The sequence below is a fragment of the Chroicocephalus ridibundus genome, chromosome 2 (assembly GCF_963924245.1).
Source record: "Chroicocephalus ridibundus chromosome 2, bChrRid1.1, whole genome shotgun sequence".
NCBI lineage: Eukaryota > Metazoa > Chordata > Aves > Charadriiformes > Laridae > Chroicocephalus > Chroicocephalus ridibundus.
This window is the reverse complement of record NC_086285.1, coordinates 145,053,650-145,078,907: the sequence shown is the minus strand read 5'-3', so window position 1 is coordinate 145,078,907 and position 25,258 is coordinate 145,053,650. Positions and strand designations below refer to the sequence as shown.

At 42.0% G+C, this 25,258-nt stretch overlaps 1 protein-coding gene across 1 annotated transcript in view; it reads left to right on the top strand.

Annotated features, from left to right (window-relative positions):
- NIPAL2 (NIPA like domain containing 2) overlaps nt 1-25,258 on the top strand; it is a 52,485-nt gene that overhangs the window by 12,217 nt on the left and 15,010 nt on the right. Inside the window, 4 exon segments of the mRNA XM_063324035.1 lie at nt 5,565-5,633; nt 8,785-8,956; nt 19,312-19,371; nt 21,352-21,473. Of these exon segments, the coding sequence (XP_063180105.1) occupies nt 5,565-5,633; nt 8,785-8,956; nt 19,312-19,371; nt 21,352-21,473 (423 nt within the window).

Genomic DNA, 25,258 nt, shown 5'->3' with positions numbered 1-25,258 from the left:
TTTTACATTTGTGAAGTAATGAAAGGTAAAACCTAGTAAAGGCAAGGATGCTGTAATATTCATGAGATACAAACTTTGTCTACTGTGGTCTGGAATCCAGCCTGGCGACCTGCGTAAAACCTACAAACTCTTGTCTTCACTCAACTTTATCCTGACTTAGTTACCAAGTCTCTCTCCTCCTGTTCCTTACAAAGATGGTGCCAAATGTTTTAATTCTCTCCTTCTTGTATATTGAACAATGTCCTTTTCTTTTATGTCACAATGAACAAATCAATTGTGTTTTCATTACATGTTCCAACACTGGTAATTGCCCTTTTACTCTTATTTCATCTATCCTTCAGTACTTCATATGGGCCTGGACCCATATATGAATATATGAATCACACTATGAAAACCATTGAAACCAAGGACCTTGTTTTCTTTATACATCTGTAAAGAACTGAGTACAGCCAGAGCTCTGTGAATAATAATAGCTAAATGATAAGCCTCTCCTAATTCCACATGGTGGATCTTTGAAAAATATGTTTTTTGTTAAGGACTCTGAATTCCCTTTGCTTCAGAGTTAACTCAGAATTGGAAGTTTAAGACATTTCGCCCCCCCCTTTTTTTATGAGATCCATTGAGATCTGGCAAAATCCTAATTACTGGAAACGATGTGTAGTTTTTGAAGTAGTATATGTTATTACATTTGTTGGAAACACCTTTAGATCACAAATAAGTGCAGAAATAAAGAAAAACAGGAGGAACAGTTTAACTAGCCCTGATAAGTGAGCCGCCAACATACATTTGAAGTGGTTTGTTTTCTGCTCATCAGTTCAATTTATAGGCATAGTAACTTTCCATAAATAATGACCATACACATTTTAGTCAATGCAAATTAAGTTAATCTTTCTAAGTTTTCTTTTCACAGGCCTGGCAACTGCAGTTCAATGTGCATTAGGCAAACATACATGTAATATGGATAAATTGCATCTCACAGTATAACTGAGTCTCCAATGCAGATCTTAGTCTGCAAAGGATAAATTTGTTAGAATTAGTGCCAAAGACTTAGATTTCAGCCTGGCTTTCATTTGCCATGAACCCCTTACAATACTTTGACAATAAAAAGAGACTTTGCATGTAAAATGCCCTTTCAAAACACTGCCAGAATGATGTGAAAAGGTGCTAGGGTAAATAAGCATCAGGTCCTGCGTGAGTGCTCAAAGCAGGACCTTACGCAGCAATATGCCACACTGCCGCTCATTTATTTTGAATAGCAATGTGTTGCCACTTCACTTGGCAAATGGATGCCTACTGACCCATCGTTCAAACCTCCACGCCCCACACCTGGGCTTGTGCGAGAGCCTCACACGACTGGGATGGGGGATGACAGGGGGGTGCTGAGGGTGCCTTGCTCAAGAGGAATTAGCCACTTCTTGAACTCATTCCCCCTCATCAGCTCCCTTGTACGGGCCACTGTCACCCCTGGCAAACTGCACGGGGTCACGATTTTAAAACCCTTGCTGTGGCTTGTGAATTTTGATCCTCCTTTAGTGCTAAACGTTAGCAGGTGGCTTATAAAGAACACAATGCTAATGGGGTATATTTTGGGAGGGTTATTTCAAACAGTGGAACAGTCTGGAAATGGAACAGTGCCTTGCAGGCCTCACAAACAGTAGTTTTAACGCAAACGAGCCAGTGAGGGAACAGGGGGCCAGAGGAAGGCATTCCTCAAGCCGGCTTTGCCACGAAGGAAAATGTCGGCAGATCCACAGCCTCAGTCCATGGTCTGTGTGCTCAGGGACTGTCTAGAAAGGACTGCAAAGCCGGCAAGTGACTTTCATGGCTTTTTCCAAACCATATTGAGGTGAAGGAAATAAAATTTCTGCGGTGTTTTTTTTACTTTCTGGAAAACTTAAGGACAGGATGTTTCTGTGACAAGCATTTGGAAGCACTGGAAGAATGCGTCAACTGTTTCAAATCTGGGGTCCAACAAAGTGGCCTGTACGTTCAGACAGATGTTTTGGTGATGAAGGGACTTGCATTTTATGCCAATAGTTTTGAATATTTAAGGCTTTTTTCTTGTAGAAGTCCTTAGTTGACTGAAGTAGCACCGTGGCTCTGAAGTTGTGTCTGCAACTGAATTCCCTCATGGAGGTTTGTCTCAAGACTTATGTGTGGGAAGCCCTGCAGTGCTGCAGATGATATCACAACTGGATATCCCAACTGGAAACTCTGTGTTCAGAGAATATCATGTTTATTACTTATAAAACTGGCTGTTCCACTAGTGCTCTAGCCTCTAAAGGATGTTGAATGGCAGACACAGCACAAATAATGAAGCCTTTTACATGACAAGATGGGAGCAAAAGGGTTGTGGTGGACTTCAGGGCAATACAGCAACCATTTTGGTTTGATAGGGTGACCTGTCTTCTGTCGTAGGTCATCTTTCATTCATGCATAGTTTTACTAGCCTGAGATGGTATCCCATTTTTTTCTCTCCTGCTTTGAGCGCTGCTGTATGTCATAGCTCTTGTGCACTAGAAATTGCCTGCTGATTTAAGATGCACTCTGATTTGTGAAGTTAATAATCCAATTTTCCTCTTTAGTGCATTTTTTTCCCCTGTTGTTTTCTTTAATATCGGCATGTCTGAGCATGAACCTGTACAAGACAGTTTTGCCATGCTATAGCTGCGTGGCGTTACTGTACTTTCATCTCATCTCCCTGGACAGATCCATGTGATATTTGACCTCCTTCGGGCCTCGTACTCTGCTTTTAATCTTTAGGGGTCTGTCCAGCACTGGGTTTGGAAGTATGGTGCTATCACCATATTAAACAGAGCTCATTAACACGTGTCAGTCTGGAGCAGGCAGCGCAGTATATATGCCAACAGCAACGCTCAGGTGAAACATGTGGTCATTACGATAAAATGACCTGAGTGATGAGGGTAAGGTTTGAGCCCAGACTGTCACTACGACTTTCCCTTGATCATACACGCACTGTTTTTCCTTATGTGCAGACACAGGAGGTCACCTAAGTTAGGCACAAGGGAGCGTCACCTCAACAGCTTTGCGTGTGTTTGTCAGGGCCCTGAGAGCGCCCACAGCCCTGCCTGTCCCTGCCCACCCCCGGGCCTCTCCCACCCCGCCCATGGCAGCCCCTTCTGGCCGTCAGCCTGTGCTCCAGCCCTGCCACAGCAGGGCCGGTCTCCAGCTCCCCACAGATATTCAGGTCATCATTGGTACCTATACATGGATTTTGCACATTTATTTGCATGACAGGTGGAACGTATTGTCCCACCCTCTGCCCACCAGCTGCATGCAAGTTTTACTCAAGAGCTGGATGGAGACCCTCCTTTTCACTGGCTTGAGACCAACCCTGTGTCCTTCCTGGAGTGCTGGTTGCCTCCTGAGTCCTGCACAGCTGAAAGCCGGGAGTAAGGACCTGCAAGGGGTTATCTAGAGATGCAGCCATAAGGGCAGGATTGGCCACTGAAATGGAAAGAGCCGCAGAGAGACTGGGTTCTCTGCTGGGAGTAGTATAGATGTATCACAATTACTGATGTGAAAGCAATAAAATAATGGGGTAAATGAGGTGGTAGTTTCTGTTTTCTATTCCCTGCTGTCTCCTTTTTCTTAAACCCTTCATGACGAGGCTGACAAGGCCACCACTCCACCCCCTCACAAGGGAGCATGTTGTCATTTAAAAAGAACAAGTCTTCAGGAGTAAGAAAAAAATTTTGATTTAACTGCTGTTTTATTGAAGCTGCTGTGTGTGCAGGATGATGCAATAATCCACCTGTGAAGTGGCCAAACTTTGCGCAAGATGTACTACCACCAGCATCAAAACCTCAGAAAGGAAAACCCATCCCCTCCGCTCCTGCGGGGCCCTGGGTGGGAACCATTTGACAGCATTTCCCCAGTGTTTAAGGAGGATGCTCGGCTGCTCCTGCCCCTGTAACAGTTAGTGCCTAATCTCAGCAGGGACATCTGTGCTGAGGTGTGCTGAGACATCTTGTCACACACTCCCCACTGCTCCCAGTGAGGGGAGTTCTCAGAACGTGGAAAATACAACGTGCGTGAGAGCCCACGATGTGCTGCTGGAGCATCCACTGGGGAAAACTGGAGTGGGAAGAGAGGATTTAAGATGGGAAGGACCTCCAGTGGCCAGGCACCAAAGGGTATGGGCAAAACTCTTGAGTAATGCTTCTCATTGAACGCTTCTTGCACACAGGCGGTGGCACTGATGCTGTATTACTTGGCACAGAGGGTGTGTGAGCAAAGAGAGCCTTTTCACCTCCTGCATTCCCCTCTCTGCATCCCCTTGTACCTGTCAGTCATGTCTTGGTGACACCTGGCAGGTGGCCAAGCATTTCACTCAGAGCGATTCAGTTTTGCTTCTCCTTCTGAGTCTAGGCTGCTACAGAAATGCACGGGCTGGAGACACAGATTCAGCTGTGTCTCTTAAATAAGAATGTTATCATCCGTTCGTAATAAGGCTGTTGTTTCTTCAAGTTTTGGGGGATGCTCTTTCCTAGTCTGGGAATTATCTAGCCATAACAATGATCTCCTGTTGTCATCTCCAAGAGGCTGGAACACATATTGCTCTTTATAAATGCTGAGGGGCAACAGTCTCTGTGGCTGGTAGGCACTGCCTGTTCATAGGCACCCAGTGACCTTCTTGGAGAAGAGTCATGAAAGCTGAGGCTGTGAGCACTGCGTTGGATGCTGCTTTACAGCTTGCAAACAATAGTAATGCTGGGTTTTGTTACCATGACCTTGTTTATAAAAACTCACTGCTAGAATGTTTGACTTCTCTGCAAGCTAAAGGGGCTCCTCACAGCACTTATACGAGTGACCTTGAATGGGTCTTGAATACACTTACAACAACGTACAAAGTGTTACAACATTTTGAAAGTAGACAGGGAGCTCTACCATGTACCTGTTATTTGAGCTTGCTGAAATGCCATTTTTAAACGCCTGCTTTCCAAAATAATGAATCCTGCTTGAATGTTTTTAATCTCTCAGCTTCATAGAAAGTTTGCAAATCTTTCTGAAAATTAGACAGGCTGATTAGAAAAGAGTTTGATGAAATAACACAATACATTAAAGAAACTATCAGGAGACCTATGTTCCTGGCTGCCCTGTCAAACAGTGGATATGTTAACACATAAGATAATTGTGTTCCAATATGAATGGTTCGATTGTTGTTGATTTTCCTTCTGGATTATGTAACAAAACAGGTTATTTTTTTGGAGAAGAACAATACCTGTGTGTAGTGTTCAGCTGAGACCTGATGAGTTTCTTCTTTCATGACATTTAAGAAGGTGTTCTACTGAAGGACAGCAAGACCACCTCCTGCGCTGGGATGCCCTTTCCATTCCCAGTTTTTTACTACTTAAGTCCTAGTCAACTGTGCGGAGATATTTTTTATCAGTTTACTCGGTGTAGCATGAACTCACTGACTGAAAAGTGCAATAATTTGTTTTTGATTGGGATGCGATGTGCTACCGGAAAACCACCATTGTATTGTTCTTCTTAAACTAATAAGAAATATTTTTGTATTTCTTTGTTTTGTGATCTTGCAGACTCAGCTCTTGGGAGTTTTACTTGCTGCTGCTTCAAATTTTCTGATTAGTGTCTCTCTGAATATACAGGTATGAATCATTTCTCTTAATTCAGAGTTGTTTATATTTAGCAAGTAATTTGTGTTATAGTTTGGTTTTATGGTGAAGTTCAAAATACAAATTTTGTTGCGTTTAATAAACATTCCCTCTCTTTAACTGGCGTTTAACAGTGCCCTGCTGCAGTGGTTGGCAGTATGCTACCTCTCAACCTGTTCTGTGCCGTGATTCTTATATGGGAACAGAATAAACATTCATAACTCCTCCTCCTCCTTGTAATGTGCCATAAGGAAATACCAGCTGTGACCTGCTTGTGGTCCCACTGGACATCAGATGAACCTGTCTCAGTGTCCAGACCTAAAATGAAATTGACCACAAGGTCTTAGGCGCTGCTTAATGAAGCAATTAATGTAATTAAATGCATAGAGGCACACAATTTTTTGCAATGTTGGGCCCAAAAATGACTTTGACTAATTTAGTTTTCCTTCTGCTATTAGGATAAAATAATCTGAGCAAATATTATTTTAAATCATAAAAGCAAAGGGAGGTGCTGACCTTACAATGATGGCAAAGGGTCGAAGGATGAGATTTATAAAATCCTTTCTGTATTAATAATTAGAATACATACTCAGTAGAAAGTTAAATAATTAATTATAATCTGTATCTTGTAGACTTCATGGTGTTTTTAGGTCTTCTAACAAAAGTTTTTAAAGTGCAGAAGACATTGCTGTGTAAGTTGTCCAGAAAAAAAAGTGGTTTTGCTAGCTTGTACTTTATGAGTTGTATATGTCTCATATAAAGCTACTTGCTTTTTCTGTAAAGGGTGAAACAGAAAGCTGTGGAACACGAATATGAAATCTTTAATTCATAATAACCCATTTTATTAATGCTGGAAGGTTCTTCACTGATTCCCTTTTAAGTATCTCTAGTTGGAAAACCCCATAGGAAGAAATCTGTTTAGCCAGAGATGGCAGGTTGAGACGACTGCTGCCTCTCCAATATGCGTTCCAACCTGCTGACGGTGATAGTACTAGGACAGGCTCTGTTTCAATGGCAAAGCTCTTGTTGCTGAAGTGGAAATTCAGACTAGCCCATAATAATGAAGTTGTTCAGACTTCATATCTTTTGTCTGCTGAGGGCACTGAGGGCCAAAGTGGATGCTTTGCCAGGGAATGTACAGAGGCGTGCAGACAGACTTCTATTGACTTGTGATCCTTAACAGCATTTACTGGATTTGAACTACCTTCCAGCTTTTAAAATGTTATTTAAGAAAACCTAGAAAATCACTCTGCATTGCCATTTGACAGACAGTTTCAACCAAAATTTTTATTTGTCTTTTAAATTGTTTTTTCTCCATTTAGTAACAACACCTTATAAATATGAATAATGACTTTCCCTAGATCTCAACATTTATTTTCACACTCATATTAAGTGGACAGGACAAATTTTATTGTTCACTCTCCCTTGCCCACCACACAGACAGTTATCCTCCCTCTCTTCCCTCTAGCTGGTTGTCAGCTAAAGAACAGCCCATCATTTGCAATGTATTTCAGCTGGATTGTAAACAGCCTCCACCTAAATACCATCCGCACACGTTACTATGCAAAGGCAGCAGACATCTGGAGAAAGGAGGCTGTAGAGGATCCGCTGAGCTCACCCTCCTGTGCTCGTCGCACATCTTTTCAATCACGCTGTGCCTTCAAGAGTTATTCCTACAAGAATCTGGGGAGAAACCAGAGCTCAGGATTCCGTTAAGAACTTGTCCTATCTGGTTTTCAGCAGAAACTTGGATTCTTTATTTGAATATTATTTAATATTAATTTCAATTGGATCTTTATTGGGCTTTTCTTTTTGTGTTTATAAAAATGGAACATGCAAAATCCTGGATGTTGCTGTGAATTGCTGGTCTGTGGCTCAGGGAATTATGATTTTCTTATGCTCCCTTTCTCCTTGGAGAGGAGGAAAACTAAACTTCTTCCTAGAATTTCATCCCCTGAACACATTCCACAGCACGAAGCTGCAATAATGTGCTGCATCCTCTCAAGAAGAGGAACAACTGAGGCTATGGTGGATCACAGACGTTACTGTTTGGCCCATACTCTGTAGTGCAGCCTACAGAGTAGAATGGGAGTATGAGGAAAATTGTTTACAACTTCCCTGGGGCTCTGCAGGGACGCTTCCAAAATCAAACATCAAGTGATGAAGAAAATGTATTTTACCACCATTTATACTACAACACTTGTATCATTTGGCTTCCCACTTTTTTGACCCATTTCGTTACCTATGCAGAGAGGCCAGTGAGGAATCTGAGAAAGGAAACAATATTCTGGAGAACTAATGCGGTAAATATTGCATCCTTCCCAATCATGACACTTTCATGATGGAGATTGACTGGACTCTGTTTCAGAAGACCAGTGTGATCAAAGTCAAGTTATCTTGTTATATAGAGGTTATTGCTGTACAGCCAGAGAGAAAGCAATTATAACATGTGTCAGTGATACCTTCACCATGTAACAAGAGTTGTTGCTGAAGTATTACTTGAGTATATATTATACCTGTTGACACAGGTATAGCTGTTTTCCTTCTGAAAATAATGCTTTAGCTGAGATCTTCTTCTAAGGTCAAACAGGAGATTGTAACCAAATCATAAATTCTACCTAATTAATTTAGAGTCCTCCCTACAGCAGATTTGGTTAAGTGCTGCCTTTTTCATTTTGAAATCGTATTTCTGGCTAGGGTATGTATCAGGGGGCAGGAACACCATGGCGTCCGGTCCCTTTCTCCCAGTTTGTTGCCACCTTTCTGATTTTGCCCCATCTCCTTCCTTTGAGTGTTTCCAGATTCACAGCACAACTGCCACGCTTTGCTTTGGGAGAACAGGGGTGTGCAGTGATAGCTAGGAAGCATTAGCTAGTATTCACTTAATATTTTTCAGGTTTATTCAGAGATCTAATTTTACAGTCATTTCCACCTCAGCTAAGAAAGCACACATCTGAAGCAGCACTGAGTTAATACAAAGCAAGTATGTCTGCAACAGCAAGCTGAAAGTCATGTTTAAAAAGAAAACCTTGACACACCTGGAATTTGAAGTTGACAGCCCCCTTAATTATTCCACTTTTGTCAGACATAAGAACACAATGGAAGTCTTTCTTTTCATGCTTGTTCCTAATAATTAATTTTCTAGAAATGCTCTCATCTCCGACTGGCTTGCCGAAAAGAGCCGAAGCCCTACTACACGAGCAAGCTATGGTGGTGTGGGATTACTCTCCTGGGGCTTGGAGAGGTGGGCAATTTCATAGCCTACGGATTTGCCCCCATTGCCCTTGTCGCTCCACTGGGATGTGTATCTGTCATAGGTGAGATGGTTTGCCATTTTTTTGCTTGGGTACATACTTTAATGACGCGCTTGTTTGTGACTAGAGGAATAATACTGCAGGAACTGCAGCAGGAACACAAGGGGAAAATGTTAATGCTGTGGTTTGAAAAGAAATTACTCATATAATTACATGAACTGACAGTTTAACACAAACCCTCTACTTAACTCAGAGACTCTTCTAATAGCTTTCTTTTTCCGTAGTTTTGTCTTTTGTGTCTCTCTGTGCTCTGCTCATTCCTGCCAGTTGGTCACCCAGGGCTGTACTAGTGCTGCTGGCTCTGCAAGCCCCCGGAGCAGGGGGCTGGCATCCTGCTGACCCCACAGAGCTGTGGTGTGATCCCAAGTACCTGCAACGTGTTTTCTGTTGTCACACCAAGCGGTTTCTGCTGCCTGTCCCCTGCCCATCACCATGATTCATGTTGACTTGGGCAAGCTTGCTTGAATCTCTGCAGTGTGTGACAAAAAGGGCCTAGAAATTTCCTGAAATGTTTAGTTTATTTATGGACATCATTTGTTCCTTCACGTGCAGATTAATTGGACTTTAGCAGAAGTCCTATCTATAGGACTCATTTGATATCTTTCTCTTTACTTCACGTGGTTTTTTGTAATTAAGGTATTGACGCATATGAGACGTCTGTTTCTTTGATAAAGAAACATGTGTTTTAAAATACTTTAGCATGGTGTGCTAATGCAACACAGAGTGTACAGGGCAATATTGTACAGAGGCTGTGAAAACGGGAATACAAGGTGCAGCTGTATCCCTTAACCGAGTCACTCCATACCCACAGCTGAACCATCCAGGGCTGAGATACCACAACAGCTCTGCATACGCTGGTGCTCATTCGCTTGCTATTGACAAGTGATAACATTTCATGGTCTGTCTCTAGCTACCAGTTTCATGCTTGGAAGTGACATTGCAGTGAGGGATTCTGCATGGTATGGTAGGAAAGATGAATTATCTTCCCGCTGGACTGCCTGGCTGCAGTGGAAAAAGGCAGCCAGCCATATGTGAGTGCAATTTAGCAGAGAGATAGAGGGGGAAGGAAACTGCAGGCAAGTTACTGTAACCTTTAATGTTAAATTATTGCAGAATTTTGGAGAATGAGACATAAAGCCACAGTAGTTTACCATTGTAGGAAAGGTTCCTCAAAGAAAGGAATGAGATATTACCTGAGATGAAAATGTAAACTAATGTGACATATCCCAGTGTGATTTTGGTAGCAGTAGTTATATCTTTACCAAAAGTACGCATTTCCAGATGTCTCTGAACATAAAGGGATGTTGACCAATCTAATTTGTTCCCCAAACTGAATAAAACGCAAACGTAGAAAATTAGAAAGAAGAGGTGAAAAGCAGTGGGAAGAGAAAAAAATTCCATTGGTTATTAAGCTGCTACAAAGAGGTCGCGATTAGGGTTGATTTTTATCTGGGCAGATTCCTTCTTCTTTACCTTTGCAATATGCAAAGAATTGTTCCATCTGTTTCCTCCATTCTCCATTTCCCCTTACTTATAACAAATACCAAGAAACAATTTTCATAACTTTTATATCTCATCAAAATTCTCATTCACCTTTTTTTTTTTTTTTAACTGACCCAAAATGCTTATCCTGGAAGATGCCAGAAAGCACTTTAATATCTAATATTCCATTCCCACATATCAGCTGACAGTATCCATTTCATAGTCCAAACAATAGAGATATCTGAAATTTTATTTAGTCTAGAAAACATTCCCTTAAGGAAGGGAAAGTAAAACTGATGTAGACAGCCAATTACAACAATAACTTCCCAGTAACACTTCCTACCATTAGATAGTCTCCTGCCTTCTGAAATTAAAGCCAGAGAGGGAGAGAGAGCATCCTTTTAATTTTACAAGAATCCATCATTTAGGGCAATGACAAACTGACCAGGATACATGTGCATCATCAGCACAACTGGGCAAAGGGTAGTTTAGACAGCAGGTCTTCCAATTTAAAAGGTCAGGAAATATTTTTCTCATTAAGTTGTGACCTATTTTAGGTGGTGGAGGGTGGACTTTGCACAGTGTGATTTGCAGCTGTTTTGAGGTTTACTGTATGTGTGTCTTTCATTAGTTAACTTTTTAAATTAAGAAATTAAGCACTTGATAAAAAACCAAAAGTGAATCTGAACCCTAAGCCCACCCTTCTGATAAGCATTTTTTTGAAATTTGGTGTCAACACATCCCACACGGTGAGAGCTGACTCTCACTGACATTAGGTACTCAGTACCTACGCTGGACTGAGGGGAAATGCGCTTTGCAGTATGCCCACCCATCTAAGGGATCCTCTGAAGATCCCTGTCACTCTGGATCTGCATGGAAAGTTTCCTTTGCTTGGAAACCAGGGTTTTGGAGAAGGATAAGGCAGACTGGCGTCTCTGCCTAGAATGGATTTGGGTTGTATTCACCATATATCTCCAGACCTCTGAGACAGGAAGCATCCTGGGTCTTAAAATAGATGGAGCCAACATCTATTATGCTCTGCTACCGCATTTAACTGCATCCAACTGAATTTTGCACTTAGCACAGTATCAATTAAATAGTGAAAAGTTTGTGTCTCATTCTATTGAGCTGGGTGCTTCTGATGGCTGGGTTTTAGAAAAAATCCAGCACCACAGACCATGAATTGGCATGACACCAGTAGATTTTAATATTTTTTTTTCTTAGAATTAAGCTACAAGGACTATATTTTTCTTCATACACAGTGGAAGTATTTCTGTGTGTGGTTGCAATGATGCAAGCTCTACATCTGTTCAGGGTTTAAAATAGTTTGAGAAGACAGCAGTTGTTTTCTTCAAGAGGAGAAATTGGTAAATTTTTAATTTAAAAGTGGAGGAGTAATACATGTTTGATGTGATCATTAAAAAGCTTTTTATACTTAAGAATTAAAAATCATGTTTTACATGTAGCATGGGTAATTTCAGGCTGCTGTGGTTTTTAGCTCATTGTCTTGCTTTTGCCTGTAGAAATAACTTGGGGGCTGGGGGTATGAGAAGAGGCCAGTGGTATCAGAGATAATTTCTTCTGCAGGTTTCATAATTCTGTAGGGAGCTGGTTTACACTTAACTCACTTAGACTGACATTGTCGAGATCCCTTTGCATGTTCATGTGCTCCTTCTAAATAGCTGTGGGACAAGAAATTGCTTTAGGCTTTGAAAATTGATATCCCTGATGGTGCTTTAGGAAAAAGATTCTCAAATATTCTCATAGAAATGGATTTCTCTCACTCATTGTAATGTAACATCTTTGTAGCCCAAGAACTTGGGATTTTGAGAACTCTGTTACTAATGAGAACTGGGAAACATTCACCAGACTATTCTTTAAAATACTTTGTTTGTACATGTCTAGAATATGCAACAAAAGGATTTTCAGGGTTCTTCTCTCCACAGTGTGTATGTGCTATAATCCATTTCCAGAATTAAGCTCACCGTAATGGCCTCTCTTTTGAGCAATTCCTCTGATATTTGGCTTGCGTTTTTATTAGGATATTGTCATTAAGGATGGGGAAAAATGTTTCATGTTTTGTCCACCACTTTTCCAGCAGTAATATTTAATCATGTTAGAACTGTTACATGTTCAGTGTGCAGGATAGCTATCAAGAGGTCATGCACCAAATGCCTAAATTCTGAAATATCTTCCTTTGTATTCAGTGCACCATTAATATCTATCATATAAACTAAGAATAGGTTTGAGTAGTCAATTAGCTGTGATGAATTTGTTCCCAGATGTCTTGGGCAGAGCTAGCTCTCTGTTTAACTCTGGCTACGCGTACAGGCATTCTTAAATTTCTCCAAATTGGTGCTAATTCTCCTTGACACAGAGCTCTGGCCCTGAAGGAGACCCAGGTCCCACCAGCTCTAAATGCATCCCTCCTCCTCATACCTGGATCTTCTCCCCTGTCTACCCCAAAATGACCCACAGTAGGTCAGCAGACTGACCTCCCCTTGAGCGAGACGGTAGATCTGAGATGTAGGCAGGATAAGATGAAGGAGGTTTTAAACTAATGGTTTCAGGGCAGAGGGATTCTCAGGCTTGGATTTAGCAGTCTATATGCAGGCTCCACCAAGGCACTGGTGCTACAGGTACTGAAAATCAGCTGTGATTTATCTGTCAGTGCCTGCAGATTGCACGTGGACTTGCCTGTCCTCGTACTTTGTGCATGGGCATTAGGGGCTGGCTGTGCTTCCTGTCATTCTGTCCGCCCCCCGCCCCCCCCGTAGCAATTTGCATGGGAGAGAGATATTTTAGTTTGCTCCAAGACTGTGAGCACAATTCCTTTCTCCAAACCAGCTCTTTTCCTTCTGAATGTGCTTAATAAAAATGCTTGGTCACTCTTTAATAGCTTTTTCACACTATCCTTCAGCTAAACTACATTCCTCTCATGACTGGCAATCTCATCAGTTCAGCCTTTTTTCTTGTCCTCCTCTTAGCGGGCAGCCTCTGGATCCCAGGAAGACCTGCTCCCCATTCTCTGCTCCCTTAACCTCCAGCTCATTTGAGCTGCAATGATCAAATGTACTACCTGTTCCATCATCTCTCCAGATCTCCCTGACTGCATGGCAGACTAAAATAGCTTGAGTTTGGGGATGGATTAGAGAATCACCAAGTGCTTCTGCAGTGGGATGGTCCTGAATCTCTTCATCTGGGAAGCTAGACTGAGGGTCTATCTCTATAAAGCATGCTTTAAGGTTACATCTTAAAACATGACCGGCAGCAACCACATTCTCACAGCTTGAGCACTGCTCAACAGATTTAGTGCAAAATCAACTGGGTGAGCTTAAACTGCTTCATAGAATCATAGAATCTTCATGGTTGGAAAGGACCTTTGAGATCATCGAGTCCAACCAAACAACCTACAATCTCTGCTTCATTAAATGGAGACAGACCCCTAAGTTAAATAAAACAGCATAAATGCTTGGTCTCAAAGTGAAAAGTTTTTCTTGTTGCACAAGCTGGGAGAGGTGCAAACATTAAACAACAGTCTTTTGAATCATGGCTCGTACTCCTCCTTTGGTATTTCATCCAAACCACCAGTGAAATGGGTACAAAAGTATTCTGCAAAATAGGTGCTTTTAAATGCCTTTACCTGACTGAACCAGTTAAGCTTAGCAGAATTAACATTTGAGGCAAATATTAAATGTTATGTTTTTATTGGAAAACTATTGGACAAGACAGAAGCAGTCTATGCATTTATGAGGAGAGCACTAATCTATTTAAAATAGTACATAAGGGTCATCTAAGAATTGAAAAGAGGAAAAGGAAGGAAATACTAATATTTGAAGTTATGAACAGTTATGAAAGTAATTATTTAGTGTAAGACCTGACAATAAAAATAGACGTAAAAAGATGAGATTCATAAATAGTCTCAGTACCAGGAAAACAACTTAATAATGAAATATACTTATTTGTGAAATAGTTTTGGGTAGGAAAAATAAGTGGTGGACACTTTCATTTGAGTTGTTTAAGGCTGAATTGGACAAAATATAGAAAATACACTCTACGGATCAGTATGTATTTTCTATCTTTAACTTCTCCTGTTGTGTATTTTCCCTTTCTTAAAGAAACAAGCAAGAAACAATCCTAACTGCAGCATTCATGTCTAGGAGGCAGAGGAGTTGTTTTGTGATCTGGGTTCTCACCATTCAGTGTCTGCTAGTGGCAGAACCCACATATCACACTACTCTCTATTTCTATTTGTGCTGGAGAAAAACTACATATGGAGATAATCGTAAATGATCACTCTCCTAAGAGAATGAGGAGCTGACTAAGCTATGTGTGGCACCATTACAGCCCTCCCTTAAGGCGCTTAATTGCATATCATGCAGAAATGGACATTTTCTACCATTTTTTCAATTTAAATTGAAATTCACATGCTGCAGTGAGTATATATTAATTCAATAATGTGAATATATATTCATTCAATAATGAATACAAAACACCCTGTTTTATGCTGATGTATGAGAAGATGAAGTTGTTTCAACATAGCAATTAAGGTCCTGAACAAACTCTTTTTTACCCATTTTCTACCCAGTAATTTCTTATCATGATTTTGTGCCAAGTCGTAATATTTTTCATTTGAAATACTAGCTCTGTATTTCCAGATTGAAGAGTTTCATAAGCCTACAGATATCGATACAGATATTTTGCAGGACATATATACTTCTCAATTTGTGGATATTAATATAAGCATGATGCAACCAAGGCATGAAATGAACTCAAGGATTTCTTTAGGATGTGTTGGTTCTGTAATGTGTATCCTTAACAGATCATCGCCCAGATTTTCTGCTCTTCTCTTGATCTTGCAGGCTATCTGCCACCGCACTCAGTGGGAGTAGGATCTGCGCCTAGTTTTGAAAGTTTTACCTTAGTAATTAGTTAAAAAGTTTAAAATGTTCTGATTCACCCAGAAGTATACAAGTCTTCTCAGACAACCAGGGATGCAGTCTTTGCTTCAATGACTTTCAGGCTGACAATTTGGGCTTAGAGTGGTGCATGTGTTGTGTTGCTAAAACCAGTGGCTCAAAACCAAGGAGGCTTCAGAACAATGATAAATTGCTTACTTTACTGCCAAGCTGTTGCCAGCTTACACTTTGACACAATTGTTTTTGTCTGCATTTCTGTATTGTTGTATTCTATTGCTGACCAATTAAAAAAAAATCAGAGACTATTCCTCCCTCTGACATAGATCTCAATCTCTGTAACTGCCTATAGCTTTTAAAATGACACAGGCAAACAAATGAGCAGTTGCAAAGACACATTAATACTTTTCAGCACAGCAGTTGCTCAAGTTCTTTGGTCTATTTGTCCGTAGATCTGAACATAATGTTCAGTGATTTATTTCCCACATCAGTATAATGGTGTGGGAGGAGGAGGCACACAGCTTCTGTGACAGAGGAGGAACAAGAGGACCTTGGCATGGAAAGGGAAAACGAGGGCTGGGTGGTAGGAAGTTAGACTTATGCTGCAGTGATGGTGCAAAATCATGGTGAAGGGGAAGCTGGCTAGGAGGAAAGTGTGTGGGTGTAACATCACTGGTGTTGAGGAGGAGAAGAGGGAAGATGGGAGACACCTTGCCTGTGGTCTGAGGGATGGTGAAGAAGCAGCGGAGAGTCTGAGGAGCTGAGCACAGGAGTTTCAGCACGCCTGCATTTAGGAGCTGAATTTGGGACACAGTAAGGTCTTTAACTCATATATCTGGTGGCCTTAGCTGTGGCCTCTGGCTGCCCACTTGCTCTTCTGCCAAGGGTTCACAAGGTCGTAGGATAACTCAGGTTGGAAGGGGCCTCAGGAGGTCCCTAACCCAACCTCTTGCTCACAGCAGGGTCAGCTTGGAGGCCACTAGGCAGAAAGGAGATGGTTGGGTGAATGTGTTGGCCATCTAGCATATTGTCTTTAACTGCCTTTTCTGGACGAGTTAATGTCTTAAGCAGCTAACTGCACCTGAGACTGTGAGCTGGAGCCCAAAGGAGTTAAGGAAGAGGAGCAGAGCAGCTGTGAGGGCTGTGAATTTCTCACTGGGCTCCCCAAAGGAATTAAGGAAGTGGAGCAGAGCAGCTGTGAGGGCTGTGAATTTCTCACTGGGCTCCCAGGATGCACGTTGGTGACTGCCATTTGTCTTGCTGGCCAGGCAAAGTTGCAAAGCCAGCAGAAGGCAAAGCAAGTAAAGGGTAGCCTGTGCTCCTGGGGCTCACGGGCTCCTTTCATACCCCTCCTCCTCTGGCTCATTGTTTCTAGTGAGCCACTGCCTGTGTCAAGACAAAATGCCCTTGGTTTCTTTGATTTAAGCTGGTTCAAACCCACCAGGTTATGAAGAACATAAAAGACTATTTAAAAGTCAAGCTTATGGAGCCTAAACCCCAGATAATTAACAAAATAAATATAAAATTTAAATATTGTGTTAGGCAGTGTGTAGTGACAAGGTGCTCTCTTGGCTGTGCTACCATAACTTGCTTAAAATTCAGCCCTGAAGGTAACAGCCAGAGTTTGCCAGGCTGCTGATCAGTCGTGTACGTCCTCTGGCATCTCATCAGTTCTGTGTAACTGTTCTCTGCTTTTTCACTTAGGTTTACCCTATTTGCTTTTCTTCTTCACTTGAATGCATGTGAGTGTTGGTGAAAAGACAACAGGGATAGCTGTCTTTTGTGTTCAGAGTCTCTCCTGGGTCTCAATCTCCTCACCTTGGTGTTGCACCTCCCCTCCTACTTCAGTTTTTCCTCCAACCCCAGATGGCCTAATATATGTTCTTAAAACCTCTCCTATTTTTAGATTCCTCTACATATTACACATCATAAAGAGCATTAATTATACATACTTTCTGTTAAGCTCATGATCTCTTGTGCATTACCAGCTATCTCTGGAGAAAGAGCTTTCCACATTCGAATGCATTATTAAAGCGGATGACAGGCTGAGTGACAAGTTTCATTATCTGGATGCATTCCAGTGCCTCCCTGTGCCCACTGCCAGCCTCGGAGATTGTGATCCCCCCAAGCTGCCATTTATCATCTCCAGAAAACCAGGCAGTGGAATTTTGGGCATAACTCATCTCACCCCAAATTGGATGCCAACACTGGAATTGAACCCTAAATTGCATTTACTAGATCTCTGCTGAATGGAGAGGGCCTAGGCAAGGGGGGAATAAAAAAAATAATAAAAATCACTTCATTAAGCAACAAGTCTTTGCTGTGACAGTGACTGCCTAGGTGGGTGGGCTGAGGTGGAGTTTGGGAGAGCTGCAACAGCAGGGAGACAGAGTGGTAATTAATTCCTGCACTATCTTGGGTTGCTGATGCTTCTTTTCTGGTTTTCGTCCTCTCTCTTTTCTAAACCTAGGTAGCTCTGCTATTACCAGCGTTGCCTGGATACCACTGTCTTTTCTCCAGCAAAGTTGTCGCTGAAACATTGAATAAAGAAAACCGTGTCAGGCAGCTTATTTTCAGCAGGGCATTTTCAGTTGAAGATTCTTTTATTGCACTTATTTGTTTGCATAGATCTCCACCACCCTTGATACAGTTTAAATTTGTGACTTCTGCTATATCTGACTTTTTACCGATTGGGTAACACAGACATGATGCTGAATTCCAGTTCTCTGTTTACCTCTTGGTATGAACCTCACTAGATTTACCTAGAGTACATCCACTAGCTAACCGCAAATTGTATTTTCCATCAGAACAATAGAGATAATGAGGCAAAGAGGGTTGCGAAAAGGTTGAACTGTCATTTCAAGAATAAACTAAGAATTTCATGCTGTAGGCAGGAACAGAGCTCTTGTAATAGCATCCCTTGATTTAGGTTCAATGTGTCCCTTCACTGTCCCTCCTGGGCAGAGTCTTCTTTTGAGGTTTCTAAATGAGTCTAACATTAGCAATGCACCTCTCCCAAAGGCCTTTCCTCATCTCTTTCACATGGGAGCTATTCAGCCTCTCTTGCTTCTCCTTAGAGGTAGATGCTCAAATGTTGCCTGCTGGAATAAAGCCATCTCTCCCAGGTGGCCAACAGTCTCATCCGTCATAGGTCCAAAACCCCTTCTTCCCTTTCAAGCACATGTCCATGCTGAGCTGCTTACCAGAAATCCTGGCCTGATCACTACTGCTGCTCACCACCCACTGCTGCCCTTCCAGGAGAGGCAGGGCTAGGAGGTGCCACAGAGATGATGCGAGAGCCGGACAAGGGTAGAGTTGCCCAGGGAACAGGAGGTCATTTCCAGGGCTCACTTCCATTTTTCTCTTTCCTCGTGACTAGTCACTGTAGAAAACCACAGGCAGTGCTCCTGTATGGAACATACGTTAGTTCTTCCACCTGCTTGTTGCAGACATCATGACCGCTTTCTTAGTTCGTATGAAATATTATGCTTTTGCAATTATATGGCTTTCTTCCTCTCGGTTGTACTGCTACTTTTGTTCTATTAATACACTGAAGTCTAAGGAAGCAGAATTTTATCCTTCTATGAGGCAATTTACCTTGAGCAAGTCCATACAGTGAGTTATTGGCAAAATGGGGAGTGGAATGGTAAGGCTGATCAGTGCCCAGCTTTCCTGACACTTCCACATATGACTGGATCAGAGCAGTTTAAGCAGTGTCTGCGTGGGAGATGGGAAGGGTATTGCATCTCTTCAACCACGTAAGAGCCTGCTGGATATTTAAAATCTTACAAAAACTGAGGGATGGTTGGTTGCTGGAATGGACTCCTGGCTGGTTATATCATGGTATGGTGCAACAACAACAGCCATGAGATATATTTATACTTGGCCCAGGGCAGCTTTTTGCTATAGCACTTGATATTTTATCAGATATAAAAAAAAGTCTTTATATTTCTGCTCTAGGTAGTGCATTTATTTCTGTCTTATTCCTAAAGAAGACCATGAGGGCTGCCGATATATTGGGTAAGTAAGCGTTTGCTAATATGGACATGTGTGTCGCCGTATGCTTAGCAAGCTGTAACTCTCACGCAGCCCCCCACCTTCCCACTCCCACTTTCCCGAGCAAGTGTTTCGAGGCAGATACTTACAAAATTGGGAAGAAGCGACAAAAAGAGAGAGAATCTTCGGTGCATGTGGAAAAGACTGCAATCCTCTGCTCTTCTAACCATAACTCATTCCTTATGTGTCCTCATTGCTCATATTTATTTTCATTGTCTATTTTTGCCTCTGAGGTTGTATTTAGTATTATATTTATGAGTACAACACAATTTTAATAAAAACAATGAAGTGATTGAGTTATTCATTCAAATACATGATTTTTTTTCTTACTGCATAGACATTGCACAAAAATTCAAGCTCAATTAAAAGTGACAACCTCCCTTTTGGTATTGATTTTATCACTTCAAAGAACAAATAATCATGTTGTCAAGTGTTTTGTTGGGAAACACGGTCTTCACTGTAAAAGCATGTCAATTTTTTGTCTGTGTCCAAGATTTTTTTGAAAACCAAAACTGTCCAGCTTGAACACAGTAATAGTGAGAGACAAGCATATACCAGGGTTTGGGCTTTACACCAAGCCATCTTGGCCGGGACAGTGCACCTGATGTTGATACTGGGCACCTGATATTTCTGTGGCATTCCTAGCATCTAGAACTGATTGTCCACACTATGAGGACATCCCAGCTGTTCTCATGAATGTTTTGGAGGGATCTGTTCAGCATTGTTCCAGGAATACTATATAATATTTATTTAGGTTTGGGATCCAAGTTTGCCAGCTCAGCTGCTACATTCAAAATCCCCCCCTCCCCGGTCTGATCATGTTTCCCTTATGGCCTTATACATTGTGTGTTGCTTTAACTTTCAAGCACTGATTTATTTTATTTCTGTGAGTTCGACTTTGCAAGAAGGATTTAACAATGTTGCTACATTCCATAGGAATGAGCTGTATGATGGGAAATATGGTGATGTTTTTGCAAGCACATAAATATAGAGCAGTTCTGCTTTTCCAAAGGAACTGTGTGCAAGAGCAGTGCCAGCAAAGTCCTCTGGATGTGCTGTGTTTTGTATTCCTGAGCCTTGTATTCCACACCAATTTGTAGGTTTGCAAAGAATTTTAAAGATTACTTGAAAAAAAATAATCTATTAGTTAATATCTTCCTTAATCCAAACTGCTTATGAGCTCAGGATCTGCTCACTTCTATCTCGATACCTCGACGAACATCTGTGTTTGTCAGCTGGCTGTCCACAAGGCAGAACTTCCAGATTTTTATTAAAAGCACAATAATGCAGGTTCGACCTTGAAAAGAGGCCCTGGCAACTTAATGGCTGAACAGTCTTTTGCAAATCAACCCTTTATAGAACAGATGATAGGTCTGCAAATACAAGAGGGAGTCGCCAAAATGTTGGCTCCATGACAGCTTCACATGAGCACTGGACTGGAGCATAGCTGTTGCGCTTAATGTTTCCAGGGCAGGTCCATAGCTGGTGCAGATCTCTGTGTCCACGCTGACCTTGGGAGAGCGATGTTTATTTGTGCTGGTTAATGATCTAGCTGTCTGCCTCAGTAAGCAACTTCTTCTTTCAGTTTAGGATGAGTTTATGTGACCTGCTTTGCGTCTGTGAGAAATACAAAGGATTGATTCTCCTTTGTCGTGCGCTTGATATTAGAATTGAGAACATTTGAAAACACATTGCTGAGTTGGAACCCTAATTCATGTGGCTTTCCTGACAGCTTTTTTCATATTTCCAAAATCCTTTGAGTCTTTAATAAAAATTACACTAGATAAGACCACGAATGCAAGGCAACACAAGTACCTAAAGCCAGATCTGATTAAATGGACTTAAATTTTCTTCTAGAAACTATTTCCAAGTCAGCTGGAGAGCAAGGATGACCATAATTAACAAATACTGTCGTACCAAAATAATGTGTCCTTTTCTTTAAAGGAGGAACACTGACAGTAACAGGGACATACTTGCTGGTGACATTCGCTCCAAATGTACCCCAAGAGCTCACAGCAAGACGAGTACAGAATTACTTAGTGAGCTGGCCTTTTTTGGTATATTTGGTGAGTATCTGCTTCATCCTACTCCCTAAATGAGAAAAACTGGGGCTCTTGGGCTTTTTGCAGCATTATGAATTAGTGGCAGAAAAACTGCTCCTGAAGATAAATTGTGTTATTTTGATAGGAGAGATAGCAAGTCTCTGGGTCATCACACCCGTCCCCAAGCTGAAAATACGATGAACCAAAACACTCATGTGTTTTGAACTACATGCCAGGGGAAAATCACAGTTGTGCCAGATGGACAGGAATGGAAAGATTTTGGGGTTTGGTGGGCTTGAAGGAAAACCTGAATATTAGCACTGCTTATATTTCCTATATATGTGTTCGTGCCATGCTGTCTGCATGTACATCTGAGTTACAGTGCTTTTCTGGAATATGATGGACTTGTGCTTTTAGAAATTAGGCTATGTATGCATTTGGTCCTGCTTTTTTCTTTCATATCACAATCTGAACCTGAGTTTGAATTCAAATACAAAAATACCATTTTGATTAAAGTATCTGTATACAAACTTCAAATACCATACGTCTTCTTTGATGTGTTTAATTAGCATCAGGAACAAGACCAGAGTGAGTAGGAGGAATTTCTCTCTCTCTCTTCCTCTGGAATGCTGAAAATTTGTTCCTTCAGCTGAATGTAAAAGACGCAATATATGAGCTTCAGGAGCAGCTACTTTTTTCCCAGTAAAGTGACTCACTTGGGATAGATGTTGGTGCCCAGGCTTTTCTCAGTAGGAAGCTCAGTTAGAAAGCCAATGAGTAGACAGTTTAAGAACCTTAATCTTTTAGCCAACCTGCAGACTTTAAATATATCTAACTATCCATGAGACTACTGATTAAGCAGAAAGTACGTGCTACCACAAAAAACGTTGATCCTCTTGCTCTATTTTTTGTGCATTTTAAAAGATGGTGATACAGCTCAATGGAAGAAATTAGTGATCATGTGGCACAAATCACAACATGCACTTTCAGTCAGGCAGTAGAGAGGCTTTAGAAGGCAATGCCCAAGAGTTGTGGGGTACTCAGTAAGGATAGGTTCAGCCTCAGCAAGAGCTTCAGCAAATCTATGTAACCTGTAAATCTATGTAATCTATGAGGGTGGCAGAGCACTGGAACAGGCTGCCCAGAGAGGTGGTGGAGTCTCCAACTCTGGAGACATTCAAAACCCGCCTGGACGCGTTCCTGTGCAACCTGCTCCAGGTGACCCTGCTCTGGCAGGGTAGTTGGACTAGATGATCTCCAGAGGTCCCTTCCAGCCCTGTGATTCTATGATTGTATGGTTCTATGACCCAGCAGAGGGGAAGGGCCTTCTTTAGCAGGTGGTTCAGAACAAGGGGCTTGGTGCTCACTGGAGGACCCTCTCTCTTTCCTACTGATTATCCCCCTCTACCATACAGTTTCACCTGTAGATGCTAAAACAGCCTGGCATTTTAGGCACTGATTTTAAATTGCTGGGTCATCCTTTCGTGTAGAGAAAGTTCCCCATCCGCACCCAGTGACACCAGAAATTTCTGTGCCATATGCTGTTCACTTTTTCTTAAAACCAACAGGTTGCTGGAAAAGAGCTTTTCCCCGTCTGAGGAGTTTTTGACCTTGTTTCAGGAAAAGTTAATAAGAACACAGTGTTTCAGGAAAAATTAATAAGAACACAGTTGAACGCCTAGGAAGACTGTGCCGTGTTCTTCTCAGGAGACATTATGGTGGTAGGTAGGTTGTAGGTAACCCCTGGGCTTTCTTTCCCCTCTTGTCTCTTTTCCCTGCCTCAGCCAGCACCCAGTTCTAGATGTACAGTGTGGGTTGCAGGAAAGGATGGAGCAAGTACACAGCAAATCTTGTTGACTCAACAACGTATCAAGCTTTATTTGTTCCTTCTGCTCCCTGGATTCATCTGTTTTGAGCTTCCTCTGTCCAAAGAAAAGGGAGGAGTGAAAGGCTCCACAAGAGACTCTGAGATACCAGCCTGATTATCCTGGTATGCTGCTGGAAGTTCAAGCAAACCCTGCTGTAAACATTCTTTTTGGGCAGGGAACTAGCTCTTCATAATTGTTTGTAAAATGCTTAGCACAGCTTGGCTGCTGAGATGTAAAAAAGCGCAGCAGAAGTTGCAGAGTTTCCAGTATAAATATATAGCGAGGAGACAGTACAGCAGTTTAATGTAGTCCAACAGTCTTTCTAAAAGTAGCCCCAAAGTGTGGTTTGCTGAGAAATACAAAGCCCCAGTGGTACAAAATGTTCTGCGTGGGTGATAAACCATCCCCATGTGGCACTCCACTGGCATCAGAGGAGTTCTGCAGAAATAGCCTCTAGTTCCCACATGAGACAACTTTGAGTCACCTTTAGAGACTTTGCAGTAGCATAATCATGTCTGAACAAGAAAGACTATCCTATCTTGTTTTTTTTCTCTTTTGCTTATGTGCACTTTGAGTCACTACAGAAGACATCAATTATAGATGAAGCTCTTATGTTTCCCTAAACAGAAGCATAGTGAGTATTGGGTTGTTAATATTTAATCTCTGTAAAATCAGGCTCAAAGCATTTCTGCTTTTCCTTCAAAGTGCCTAGAAGACCCTCCTGGTTGATTGGTCCGTATGTTGCTGTGTATCTCAGAAAAAGAGTTGAGGCAGACAATGTGGTATTTTCTTTTGGTGCCTCCTGGTAATGCTTAGAAACATGGAAAACATCATGATTATAAAAAAATGTTGATGAGATGTGGGCTTGAGGAGACTTCAGTAGAGATTAGTTATAATAGCAAAAATGATTGTAAGCAGGCCAAGGTCCTTCAATTCCTCTAAACAGAATATGTGAAGCTGATATAATCTACGCACTTCCCATTCCTGGACTTTGTATTTAACACTACCACAGCTATCAACTATGCGAGCGAGCACTATTTTAGGTAATTCTCAGGAGACAATCGTAGGCAACAGCTGGGGCACCCCAGGTGGGTCCCTGTCTGCGTGAGGCTCTGGTAGGAGCCATGCACTCTCCTTGCAGCGTGACTCAATGTGATGGCCTCTCCCATGTATTGTGATTAAAAGTGACCTGTTGGTGGGTCACCAAGTGGCAGAGAACCACGGAAGAATAGTTTGGCTGCTGGGCAGCACAAGGTGACAACTAATTGTTTGAATTTCATGCTTAGTGTGCGAGACTTGACAGAGCTGTACAAACTTAAATAACAGCCCTGAAAACCAAACATCAGCTTTTCCCCCAGGTTCAGCCACAGGACTGCCATCTCTGGCACAACATCACTGCTGCTCTTGGGGCTTCCCCAGGAGGGAGAAGCAGCCAAGCACACAGTCCTGTGTGCCCCTTCCAGAGCTGCCATCAGGGACTCTTTTATGCCCTTTTGATGGTTTTGCTTGGCTGTTTCCTTTCAGAAGTGCGTCTTCTTGGTGGGTTTGTTTGCTTTTAAACAGGAGACCACTGGGGAGATTTATGGTAGCTTTAGGAAGAGAAGAGCTGATGGCAGGATGAGGACTGACAGAGGGTTGATGGACAGAGCCAGCAACAGTGACTTGGCTCAGTCGAGGCTGGTGGTGCTTGGCACTACCTGTCACTCTGGGGGTCAGTGTAAGGTGGAAGAGTGAATGGAGCACCAGAGGTGGTGTGATAGAGCGGTGTGAGCCAGCTACTGTCCCTGGGCTTGTTTTGGGATGATTGTTTTTGCGTAGTTTGAAATGTAAGTGACAGGGCAGATGATGGTGTTTCCCTCTATTGGCATTGCAATTAAAGTTGTCTAGGTGACATAAAACAAACCAATACCTGAGGTGTAGCTGGCTGCCTACAGTAGGGCT